This window comes from Sebastes umbrosus, chromosome 10 (genome assembly GCF_015220745.1).
Source record: "Sebastes umbrosus isolate fSebUmb1 chromosome 10, fSebUmb1.pri, whole genome shotgun sequence".
Classification (NCBI taxonomy): Eukaryota; Metazoa; Chordata; class Actinopteri; order Perciformes; family Sebastidae; genus Sebastes; species Sebastes umbrosus.
Genome location: NC_051278.1, coordinates 30,937,696 through 30,951,407, shown reverse-complemented (window position 1 = coordinate 30,951,407; position 13,712 = coordinate 30,937,696). Strand labels below are relative to the sequence as shown.

General features: G+C 38.6%; 1 protein-coding gene across 1 annotated transcript in view; it reads left to right on the top strand.

The window, feature by feature from the left end:
- The first annotated feature begins 9,493 nt into the window (after positions 1 to 9,493).
- sdccag8 (SHH signaling and ciliogenesis regulator sdccag8) overlaps positions 9,494 to 13,712 on the top strand; it is a 73,160-nt gene continuing 68,941 nt past the window's right edge. Inside the window, exons 1-5 of the mRNA XM_037783311.1 lie at positions 9,494 to 9,693; positions 11,893 to 12,054; positions 12,201 to 12,286; positions 12,681 to 12,794; positions 12,900 to 13,025. Of these exons, the coding sequence (XP_037639239.1) occupies positions 9,627 to 9,693; positions 11,893 to 12,054; positions 12,201 to 12,286; positions 12,681 to 12,794; positions 12,900 to 13,025 (555 nt within the window). The 5' untranslated portion in view covers positions 9,494 to 9,626. The remainder of the gene's footprint in view (positions 9,694 to 11,892; positions 12,055 to 12,200; positions 12,287 to 12,680; positions 12,795 to 12,899; positions 13,026 to 13,712) is intronic.

Here is a 13,712-nt window from a genome sequence, read left to right as displayed (position 1 = left end):
TTTCGGGACTATTTCACAAACTGCCGTGCGACTGGGCTGTATGTAAAGTTAAAATTGTGAATGGCTTGATATGGAAAGTAAGACCAGACCCATGTGTCCATACAGTGCAAGACAGACAGGGCAGGCCCCTGCTAGTTCCGGTGCTACATGTACAGAAATACAAGCCTCTACTTTGTAGCCAACATTGCTGGCGGTGTCAGCTGGACAGAAGGCAGAGAACACAGTAGAGACAGGACTCATTCTCTTTCTATTCCTCCTGTCCCTTCCTTACTTATTTCCCCCTCTTCTCCTCCAAAACAGATCTGTTGCCTTGGACGTTGTTTTTCTTGTTTACTGACCACTTAAAGCACCTAGAAATGCATAGACACACACCTACACATGCGCACACAAATGTAGTAGCTCCAGTCCTGTCAGAAGGGGATTGCCAACTATAAAGAGAACTGGGAACATAGTGTGATGGGTGAAGTCATCAGGATGATTATCCACCTTTCCACCACATAACACACATTTGCACACACATGCGCATCATGCAAACACAGCTCTGTGAGATTGTATGCGCCCCACCCCAGCCTGAGGTGGTATGTAGGTTAACGAACCCATAAGAGAAATGCATTCCTCTGTGCTCCACCCCGCTGGATGTGCCAAGGCGACAATTTCGAAACTTAAGAGAGCAATCCCATCGCCTGCTTCGGCTAACCTTGTTTATCTGAATGTGTTTTGTGCTGCCGCTACAACAGCACATTATTGGGGCTGATCCTCGATAAGTTTTTGCCTTTAAGTAGTGATTGAAATTTTATGGACCAGAGGAGCGCTGATCAGTGATCCTGGATCAGCGCTCCACACCTATAAAATGCTTTTGTGAATATGGATCTTGGTCCATATTGTAGGACCTTCCAACCCGATGCCTCATCTCCAACACACACACACAAACACACAAAACGCACGCATGTGTGCGTCTGGAATACGCAAAACTGACATTCCTGTTTTTTTGTTTTTTTTTATTTGTTTTGGGATTTTTTAATGTATTTTGATATATTTGGTTTTGTTTCTGCCAAAAAAATACGTGCCATCAATCACCAAACAGTTGTTGTTACCTCCTTAAAAATGGCCAGCCTGTACCACTCTAAACTAACTAGAGGGCCACAGATAGACATCTCCAGTTTTATGTAACCACAAACTAGAGCTTATCAAGCTCTCTCATGTTAAAAATCCCCCAACTACCTTTTCATGAGTATCTATTTTATCGAATTACGAAGAAGTGTTTATCTGCAGAGATAACCTCGATAAGCGTTTATCGAACAAAACTGGATCAGTTATTCCCCTCGTACGTCCGCTGAAGAACTCCACTGCTGTAGGCAGATGTCCATCTGTGGCTCTAAGTTAGAAAAGCATAGACAAACAGGCTCTCGGTCTGCCTTTTCATTCAACTGTATCTAAAGCTGTCGGGCCGGCCCACGTGTTGACGGCCTGTACGTAGATCTCTGTGTGCTTTAATCACCTCTAGACAAACCTTAATCAATTAAAGGCCAACTATAGTGGTCGGCTTATCGGGACCCCTTAACAAGGTTTTCGGGGCTCTGACTGAGTTCGACTGGGGAGGAGATCACAGAAGTTGCACATGACTTTGTCTGAGCTGCTGAGGCATTTAGGAATGGTACTCCGACTCGCTTAGGGACATTCCAACAGTAGGAAGTAAGCGTCCGCGTTAAGAGCAGAAGGTGTAACAAAACATGCAAACTGTGTGGAAGTTTCTTTGTGTGACCTTTCGACAATAGGGTATTGTATGAAAAAAGCCTGGTTTTATTTGTTAAGTATTTATTCATATCAAGATATCTGTATTGTGTGATTCAATAATTATTTATATGTCGTCCTGAAATGAATTATTTTTATTAAGAAATCTGAACTCTGTCTAATGTGGTTCTTGTCTCTCTAGTTATTGTGTGTGTGTGTGTGTGTGTGTGTGTATTACTCATGTTGTGGGGACATATATCTGTTTACACAGTCACATTGTGGGGACTAACCTTTATTTTGGGGACAAAATGCACGTCCCCGTAAAGTAAATCATTGCATTTTAGGGTGAAGACTTGGTTTAAGGTTAGGGTAAGGTTAGGCTTAGGTTAATGTTAGGGTAAGACAGGGGTCTGCAATCTGCGGATCTGTTTTTCTTGAAAATGTATGACTTTATTCTCTTAATATTACCACTTTTTTCTCATAAAGTTATGACTTTATTCTCTTAATATTACCACTTTTTTCTCATAAAGTTATGACTTTATTCTCTTAATATTACCACTTTTTTCTCGTAATATTTTGACTTTATTCTCGTAATCTCGTAAAAAAAAAAAAAATTCCCTCAATGTGGCCCTAATACTCCGTAGTACATTTGCACTTTGGCCCTCACTGCATTAGACTTATATACTATATACTTAGACTATAAACTGTGTTACCTTCATCACAATGATCAAATGTTTTGCGGCTCCCGCCTTTTTTTTTTTTTTTTTTTTTTTGCCTAAAATGGCTCTTTTGATGGTAAAGGTTGCTGAGCCCTGGGGTAAGGGTTAGGATTAGACAAGTAGCGGTTATGGTTATGGTTAGGGTAGGTCTTCAGGAAATGAATGTATGTCAATGTAATGGAAACATGACTGTGTGTGTGGCTGGTTAGAAGGGAGAGGAAAATGTGCGTGCACTATCACAGAATATGTGTATGCGACAACCATGTGTGCTTCCCCACAAGCATTTGCACATGCAGTATGCTTGTGTGTGCTCTTTGAGATTTCAACATTGCACTCTTATTACAGCATCTCTCTCTACTACTGTATGCCGTGTATCGCCTAACACTGTTTCTGCTGAACAACAGTTGCTCGCTAACGGCACCGAATCCATCTCCAGTGTAGGAAGTACAGTGGGTGCTGCAAAAGTCATCAGATAACTGATCACTGAGTTTGTATATGGCGGAGTTGCACCATTTTCCAATGCTTAAACTGGGTTAGCTCTTTTTCTCTTTTTCTTCTCTACGCCTCCGATGTTCTTATTTCTTTTCTCATTGTCACACATTTCCATACAAAAAAGTTCAAATGGTGAGGTTTTTTCTTAGGTGCTTTTTTTTTTGTCACTATTCAGTTCTTTCCAGGCTTATGTTAGGGCGTCATGCTTTTAAAACAATAAATGGGAACCCCCACCCTCACATAGAAAAACACAGTTCACTCAGGGAGGAGTGGATCATGCAGTGGGAGGGGGGAGTTTGGAGCGAGGGGAGATATGGCAGTGACAGGTGGGGAATGGTTATAATTATATACGGCTAGGGCAGAGGTGACATTTAACAAGTGTGTATGGGTATGGGTGTGTGGGTATGTATGCGTGGGCTTTCTCATCAACCTACAGCCTCTGCCACAGTCAGATTGGTAGGCTGATGTGGTTTCCTGGAAATACCCCAGCATGCAAACACTCCGTTGTATAACTGCTCCTTTGCAGACGAGCGCTGTTTCACTTGACGTGTGAGCGCTTCACTGATCTGGTGCAGTAAACCTCCCCATGCAGAGTGTATGAAAATAATTATGTGAAGCAAACATGTTAGTTACCAGATAAGAACTCAAATGTAATGGAGGCGCGCCCCAAAGTGCCTATTTTCATTACCAGAGATCTGTGGTTAAATGATGCTGACATAGTTCACAACAGCATGCAGTTACAAGCAATACTGTTTATTCAAATGACAAGTACGGAACAGCGATGCATAGCCTATAGACGACGGGAGATATAGTTAAAATTAATTCTGAAGACATTAATAGGAATGTTTTTCTGATATTGTTAGTATTACAATATGGCAAATGTATGCAAGCTCGTATTTAAAACAATCAAAACGTTTAAAATGTTCCACTGTATTGAGCTTTTAGATCTGACAAAACTCTTCACAGGTCAATCAATAAATAAATGAGTTCTTAAAGGGATAGTTTGAGTGTTTTGAAGTGGAGTTGTATGAGGTACTCAATACATACCTACAGTAGATGTGGACGGGACGGCAGCAAAAGTTTTTTTTTTTTTTTAAAGTTATTTTTTTGGGGGCATTTTCCATTTTATTGAGAGGACAGTGGATAGAGTCTTGGAAAGGGGGGAGAGAGAGAGTGGATGCGGAAAGGGCCGGATTCGAGCCCGGGCCACCGCGGTCAGGACCAAGGCTTGATACATGGACGCCCGCTCTACCAACTGAGCTAACCCAGGCGCCAGCAAAAGGTTTTTGTAGCCACCTAAAATAAAGTCAAGAAGTGAAAGTCAATCATTCGTTCCATTGCAACATCAGTGCCCAGCAGCAGAGCTACGCTTCCGCCATTTTGGACTGAAAGTGACTAACGGACGCCAGTAAAAGTCCGCCTAAAAAGTGCTGTACAAAAGTAAAACTAAATTATTTATATTCTGTTGTCATATTCTACCGAAATGGCATTTGTTGAACAATGAAATATTATAATATATAATAAGCGTTTTCAGTCCAAAATGGCAGCAGCAGCTGTTGTTAAAAAAACACAGGAATTTCGTCTCTTTGATTTTACCTCTCGGAACACGGGGGTTGCTGGTCAACTGCTGCCTCGATTGGTTAGTTAGTTTGTGCTATTGTGCGACAATTTGGTAAATCTGAACTCTGTCTGGTTGCTTTAGCGAGAGCATAGCTTCAGTTCCCCGTCGGAAACTGTAAGATAAACTGGCAAAGATATTGTAAATATAGTGTACATGATATTCATTTTTTTAGGTGAGCCTTTCTTTTAAGTTTCTAAAATACGATTTTGCTGCCCCCATCCACAGCAGTACATTGCTTTGGTTCCGTGCGGTAACTCCTGTCTGTTTCTCCAAACTGGGGGCGCGCTGACCACCATCTACAGTAGTTAACACATTGACTCATACAACCCCACTTCAAAACACCCGATGTATCCCTTTAAATTCAATCTGCTTAAAATCAGTAATTTGGACTGAAGTGGTCAAATCTCGTTTGTAGCATAAAAGACAGCTTTATAGTAACATTCATTGTTCGTAATAAAGTTGTTCTGTATACTGGGTTGCTGGAGTTTTGACCTCTTCCTCTTCTCCATGCACCTTGGAAGTATAGGTGAAGTCTGTTACAATGTAGGCCTACAGTAACATTTGAAATGAAAGACTAGAGGTGGGTGTTCATCTTCACATATGTTGAAGTAGCAATACCAAAATGTAAAATACACCTCCACTATTATGATAACAACAACAACCACGATCTATCTATGCATTGTTTGTGTATCATCCAGTACTCCTACTGTATGCTGGAGTAATACTACCTCTCCCTAGTTTCTGTGCATTATTTAGTTTGTGGTAATTTGATCAAACACAGCTTTATTTACCATGTGAGCACAATATAAACAAAAACAATAAAGATCTTAAATCTACATTCTGACACAGCACCGCTCTGCAAGACAGGACCTCAACATTATTATAATAAAGTTGGACCTGCCTTTGTTGATCTTGTGGTGCAAAGTCCTTAAAGGTCCCATATCGTGCTTATTTTTTAGGTTCATACTTGTATTTTGTGTTTCTACTAGAACATGTTTACATGCTGTAATGTTCAAAAACCCCTCTATTTTCCTCATACTGTCTGCCTGAATATACCTGTATTTACCCTCTGTCTTAAACGCTCCGTTTTAGTGCATTTGAACAGAATTGCGTTGCTAGGCAACAATTTGGGTCCATGTTTACTTCCTGTCAGCTGATGTTATTTACATACACTGCAACAGGAAATAAACTGGGACACATTTAGAATGTTTATGTTTAAAACCGTGTAATGGTCTAAATATTGTATATTTGTGACATCACAAATGAACAGAAATCCTGAAGGGTTGTTTCAAACGCACAATTTCTGAATATGGGCTGTGTGTGTTCCTCCATATATTGAGCGTTTTGATAGTTTAACAGTATTTATAAAGCACTTAAACCTGCTTTATAATATAAAAGACATGGAAATCACACTTTTTACAATATGCGACCTTGGGCTGGTTGTTTGTTGGTGTTAGGGGACTCCATTTCTAACCAAATGTCAGCAATGACTAAGGCACTCGCAAGCGCACATGACGTAAAAACGGGCCTGGGTTCTTCACCTTAAAAGCAGTCTACAGGCTGATAGAGGAAACCCAGAAAGTTGATCAAGGTCTCATTTTTTAGGTTAGGTTACAACCTGTTCACACATGGGCAATACAAAATGTTTATAGGTCCCATATCATGCTCATTTTCAGGTTCGTACTTGTATTTTTGTTTCTACTAGAACATGTTTACATGCTGTAATGTTCAAAAAAAACTTTATTTTCCTCATACTGTCTGCCTGAATATACCTGTATTTACCCTCTGTCTGAAACGCTCCGTTTTAGTGCATTTCAACGGAATTGCAACGGAATCTGTTGCTAAGCAACAGTTTGGGTCCATGTTTACTTCCTGTCAGCTGATGCTATTTACAAACACTGCAATAGGAAATAAACTGGGACACATTTAGAGTGTTTACATTTAAAACCATGTAATGGTCTAAATATTGTATATTTGTGACATCACAAATGCACAAATCCTAACAGCTCGTTTCAAACGCACAATTTCTGAATACGGTCTGTGTGTATTTCTCTGTATATTGAGCACTTTGATCGTTTAACAGTATTTATAAAACACTTAAACCTGATTTATAATATAAAATACATGAAAATCTAATTTTTTTACAATATGGGACCTTTAAAACACGTGTAAAAAGTTACATACAGTCCCTTTAAAGCTACTATAATCAATATTTTTATATAACAATGGATCACATCACTACTTGTAAGGTGATCTCTTTCCACACCATCCAAGTGGCCAAAAAAAAAGTTGAATGCAGGTGAAACAGTTAATAAAATGACCAAATACGACTAACATGCAGTGAATGAATAGGATAGGATGAAGATGTCACAATAAACTGTGAATGAAAACATCAAATCTAGATTACAACACAATTTTTTTTTTTTTAATGAACCCACCAAAGTCTGACTCACTGCCTCTTCTGTTGAAAACTAAAATGTCGCAAAAATCAAAAGTACATTCGAGACTCATGACAGGAAGCTATCTGTTATTGTGCAATAGGAAGAGGTTGTATCCATGGTTACCTTTGTCTGACCCCTTTTGTAAGCAGCAACAAACAGAGATGATGAGATACATCCTTCCACTGAACAGTATCACACACATGCACACTTACATGCATGCGCACACAGAAACTAAAACATCAACTTCCCCTTGTCTGTGTCATTTTTACCTGGAACTGGAGGCAACTTCCACATTGAGGTAACAGCAGGTCCATTCATGAAATACACATAACACTGTGTACTACACAAGTATTTTAAGGTACTTGTATATAACCTTACCCTATTTTATTTCTATTTACACACTTTCACATGAAAAATAAATTTAGCCCTCTTATTTATTAGTAGGGCTGGCAAAGTTAAAGCAAATTCGGTTTAACTCCACTAATTTCTTTAACGCAACTTAAGATTTTCAGGTTGTAGTGGGCTCAGTTTTAAAACTAGAGTGTAGCTACTGGTATAAAACCTAATGAATCCTTTGGTACCAACCATGTCATACTAGCTTGTCGGGAAGGAGGCTAAATAACGCTCCAAAATCTTGGAGAGGAGGGGGTCCCTTGACCTCTGACCACCAGATATGTGAATGAAAATGGGTTCTATGGGTACCCACGAGTCTCCCCTTTACAGACATGCTCTCTCATAGATATTGAAGAAAGATAAATTAATACATTATCAATAAATACAGTAAAAACAAATACATATTATACTAAATTAAATAAACATATATTTAACTGATTACAACTGTGTTACATTATTTTGTGAAATCATTCATTATCTGTTTAAACAGTTGCGGATGCCTCACAACAGGACTTAATGTCTTTATATCTGCTTACAATTACATTAAAGTGTGCTATAAACCATTATTATTTATATACTGCTTATAAATTATGAATGGCTGGGGATGGGTTAAAATAATGATAACCATTGCTTCATGTGAAATGTCCACAATTTCATAACCGAATGGCCTATTTATGATTTGAAAGTATTTCTGAGTAATCCCACAAGCAGTCACCTCGTTGTTCACCTTGTTGAATCAGCAGTCTGATCTTTGTGTGCATGTGGGAGCGCTCAGTGGTGACTCACTGGACGGCCAAGATAAGAGAAGTGAAACTGACACATGGCACAGCACCGCACACGGTGCCAAACAACCAGGACATCAGCAGGAGATCTTTAACCCTGTAGCTTCAGGACTCTGAGTAACGCTCTTTGTTTGTAATCTTCAAGGTCTTTCTCTGATTTAGTTACTAGTTATATTGCATTGATAGCTCTCTAGTCGTTCATGTTCTCATTGCATCATATTCTCTGCTGCAGCAACACATTGAAGTTTTATCTAATTAAAGGTACAGTGTGTAGTATTTAGTGCCATCTAGTGGTGTGGTTGCAGATTGCGACCAACTGAGTACCCCTCCGCTCACTCCTCTCGCTCCAAAACCGTGGTAACGCTGTTCGCCTCACTCAGAGGACATCACACAAGTCAGACGGCGGCTGGCGGCTCACATTACCACAGTTTCACAAGCGTGTCGGAGATATAAACACACAAGGGGATATAAAAACCCCAAAATACCCTTTAAAGAAACGGGACAAACAAAGGAGGATGGTCTGCAGGACATATAATAACGCACACAGTGCACTTTCATAGACTAAGCTCCTGGAGTTACCCTGCACTATACTCATTTTTAACAGTCTCTTCTGCACTATATTCACTTTTTTTAATAGTCGTGTATCACAGCTGTTACCCTGCACTATATTCAGTTTTAACAGTTTTCTTCATCTCCTTGTATTTTTATATCTGGTATATTTTTTGTACTTTGTACTTTGCACTACTAACTTTTTTACTGCCTTTTTCCTAACATGTGTTTGCACTATGGAACTGTGATGCTGGAAACTTGAATTTCCCTCGGGATCAATAAAGTTACTATCAATCTATCTATCTATCTATCTATCTGTCTATCTATCTATCTATGTATCTATCTATATCATTAACATAGTTGGTTGAGGTCGAGGTTGATTTGAACTTTACAACAACATGCACAAAATATATGAATATAAATAATATTATTATAATTATTAATAAATTAAATTAAATTAAATTGAATTGAATTGAATTGAATTACATTAAATTAAATTAAATTAAATTAATGATATTATATAGTAATATTATAGTAATATTATAATTCATGATGCATACATGCAATACACCGTATTGCCACAGGGTCGCAGACGTGAAGCTATTAATTACTACAAAACTACAAATGACTACAACTCCCGGCATCTGGCTGAGTTTACGGAAGTGGGAGCTGTTCTCAGAGGGTTGCCTCGTTTTGTTATTCACGGTACACGTTACCGGGGCGGTTACATAGGTTACATAGGAGGAGCCGAGAACACCGACCTCGGGGCACGCTGGTATCTCAAAACAAACAATGACCGTTACTACGTGCTAGATATTGTGGTTGTTGTTGTAGTTGCTGCACATAGCCTAGCATGTGTAGTTAGTGATATATCGTGATATAACTCACTTATATATCAATGAAACCGTTCGACTCTGATGAGGAGGAAGCGGAGCAGCTGGGAGTTTACCAGAAGGAGCTGAGACGTAAGTTAATTGATGAATTAAGTGCTAAATGTGCTAACAGCTAGCTAAAGACTGAGACGTGAAGCTAAATGGTTAGTTCATATATCTAATGGTTAGTTAAGACATCATACAGTAACTAGGTTAACTGTGTCACAGCTGGGTGTATTAAAATGTGTTGTTTACTGAGTGCTGAGTTATAATGTTAGTCGCAGAGTTACCGGCTCGTTCTGTCATTGAAACTGGCACCAAGAGACTCCAGTAGGGGATTGAAGTCTCATCACTGACACCTGCTGCTGACTCTCAGTCCACTTCAGATACATGTGAGCATCCTCCTGATAGACATTAATCCGCTTGGCTAAAGCTACATTTCGAAGAAAACAAATATCTATGTGTCTTGCTCCACTCTCAGATAGCTAATTAAGATAATAATATTAATAATAATATTAATACAAATATTAATAATAGCTAACTTAATAAAGTGCCCTTCTTCTTCTTCTTCTTCTAAAACGACTTAACAATAATTGCCAGACTTCCAAAACAATTGGCAGGACACTATGGTGTAATAGTAATAGTAGGCTGAATGGTACCTACTTTTAAAATTCCTGTTAGATTAAGCTAGCTATATTTAATGTAGTGTAGAATTTAGATCATTGTTTATAAACTGCATATATATATATATATATATATATATATATGTTTGAGTGAGTGAGTGAATGTGTGTATAAATATTTATGTATGTATGTATGTATGTATATATGTATGTATGTATGTATGTATATATATATTATATATATATATATATGTGTGTGTGTATATATATATATGAATGTGTGTGAGTGTGTGTATGAAATAAAGTTTATGATTTAATGGATTAGTAGCAGAGAAGGGGTAGAAATAAACACGTGTATACTTCCTCCTACTCCTTTTCGAACATGTAAGATTTAAATTGTGTTGTTTATGATGATTATTTACTGAGTATGTGTATAGGTTTATCATTCATTTAATTTTACTCTAAATTTTGTTTTTATCTTTTTTTGTTTTTAAATGTTTGAAATAAATTATACAGTAGACAAACAAACAAATTTGGGCCAAAACTGAAGAACTTACTGGCATTGAATAGTCTTTTTTTCACAACAGACATTTCCATGATAGGAAAAGCAAAAGTGTTACTATAACATTAACTATGGCTCTGTTCTAATTAACTACCCCAGTAATTAAAGCTTCAGTAGGCAACCATTTTTTGGCATCATTGGGCAAAAATTCCATAATAACCTTTCAGCATATTGTAATTCAAGTGTTCTGAGAGATAACTAGACTTCTGCACCTCCTCATGGCTCTGTTTTCAGGCTTTAGAAAATCTAGCCCGTGACGGCAGACTTTGACCAATCCCAGTCATTTCAAAGAGAGAGCGTTCCTATTGGCTGTGCTCTGGCCCTGTGAGCGCTGCTTGGTATTTCCTCAAGAGATCTCAACATGGTTGCTGGGTTACAAACTTTCTCATTTCACGGCTAAACAGTACACTACAAGATGATTATGAAAACATTTGAGGAGAGAAATAGGCATTACAGTAACAGAATATTGATTCATATTTGATCAGCGCTGCCTAGTTTGAACGTTTGGACGTTCAGAGTTCGTGAGTGATTGACAGCCGGTTCTCATAGACGGCAGTTGGACGACAGACTCCAGATCAGCTCTTATTGGTTGTATTCCTCCGGTGTTTGAAATCTTGCAGATGCCATTGGGAGCACCGGAGGACACCGGGGGGCACAGACGCACATTATTTTTTTCAGATTACCTGTCTCATGCACCACTGTCAGGATATAGTGACTGTTTTATAAAAATAACCTTTTTTAATCATATTTGCTCCATTTTTACCCACTGCTGCTTTAATGTTGGTAAATACACCTGTGCTTTTCCTAGTGTGGCAGGCCAAAATAGCTGTGGTTAAAGGCCTTTTTGTGTTTATCTGTTTGTTTACCTATATATTGTTTTTTGCACCAAGATGATGATTTTGTTTCATTCAGCAATACTAGAATGTTGTTCGGTTAATTGTGTATGGAAAAGTCTCTTTTTATACATCCCAGTGATTCAATGAATCGTTCTCTCTCTAATCTGGGTGGTGGGCTACTGTTTTAGTTAACAGACACCAACTAAACTGTCATGGAATCAGAAATAATATACAGTATGAGATCGGTGTCTATGTGTGCATATTGGTTTCAGAGCGGGCCAACCAGAGCATACAGCAGCTGAGCAGTGCTCTGGAGCAGCTGAGCTCTGATGGAGAAGAGGTGGAGGAGCCCAGAGGCAGCGATGGCAGCCTCTTCACCGCCATGGCCGAAGAGGACAAGGCTGCATGGAGCCAAAAGACACAGAGCGAAGCAGGTGACTCTGTGATTAGTTGCTGGACGATATTATAGTGTACCACGTGGAGATTTCCCTGATTACTGACAGACAATACACAAAGTTATAATGAAATGCTTCTCATGTGTGTGTGTGCATGCTCGTTTCTGTGTCTTTTGGCATTGTAGTTAATCAGCTGAAGAGCCTTCTACTGAAGCAGTGCAGAGACATTCCCTCTCCTCTCTCGCCTTCAAAGAAATCGTCTCCAGCCAAGGTAACGCCGTGGTAGCGACCTGTCAATCACAAGCTAGCCAGGCCCTAAAGCATCCCCTACTTTATGGTCTATTTGACTCTAAATGGGACCATAATTTACTAAATGAACATCATGCTGTATTGAAGAAGACTTGAAACTAGCGATTGAGACCATAAACTCATGTTTACAATGTTTACTGAGGTAATGAATCAAGAGAGAAGTAGGCTCATTTTCTCATAGACTTCTTTACAATCACACTTCTGCTTGCAACCAGAGAAGTCGCCCAGGTAGCCCACTAGCTAGGATACATTCTCCATAGTTAAATGTGGTAAATCGTTCAGCCTTTTCCATTATATTAATATTTTGCTGCCATTCTGGTGAATTTTGCCTCATTCTTTTTTTTCTCCTCTGTTAGAGAGTACAGCAGGAGGGAAGGTCCAAATTGCCTGCTTTTCAGGATTTGGTCCCAATGATTCACAACCAGTCAGAGTACATCCAACACCTGGAAGCTGAGGTCAAATTGTGCAAGGTATGTGCACAGATGTGCGTGTGTGTGTTAATATTTGTAGTCCTTTTTTACTATTGTGCTGATTTGGATACGTTTGGATTAATTTTTCTGTGTTTATGACTTCAGGAAGAGCTGCAGGGGATGAAACAGCGGATCAGAGTGGTGGTGGTGGAGAATGAGAAGCTGCAATCGGACCTCAAATCCAAAGCTATGGACGATTCTCTGAAAGACTACACGATCCGAAACTCCATGGTAATGTGTGTGTGTGTATGAAAAGCATTTGTATGATTTTTGTGCTTGTGAAATGTATGTACATTCTTACCATATTCACAGAGGCACAGTCATCATAATAATGGCAAATTGAGGATGAAATAATTGTGCTTTTTTTTATTTTTAAGTTACAGACACTAAGGTTGCCTCTGCCCTTTACATCAGTGATTCCCAACCTTTTTCCTTAAGGACCCCTTTTTTATCTTGAGTAAACTGATGACCCCTGACTAAGTGACATATTTTATGGATATTTCATATTATATTCAATGCATAACATCAACAGTACAGGACAAATGATAAACTGTAAAATTAACCCAAATAGTGAACTCAATAACTGCAGGAAGTTTGTGTAAAATTAGCAATTTGGATGAATTTTTAGCTGATTATTTTTTTTGTGAATATTGCATCAGAGATGAGTTTCCTGTTATATTTTTGAATTTTTAATACAATTCTTTGTATTATGCATTTTTTTTTTTTTAATACTTAATAGGCTTCTTTATTGACAAATGTCCCTGATGCTTGCCCATTGTTCTATTAGCTCTATGGTTTGTTTTAACTGTGTTCTTTTCTAATGCAAGACGAGGCCGTGCCCTTATCCTGTTTATATCTTAAATAATATTCCAAACTTTAAAAGTAACAATTGCATTTAGTTTTTCTTCAAGGTAATGC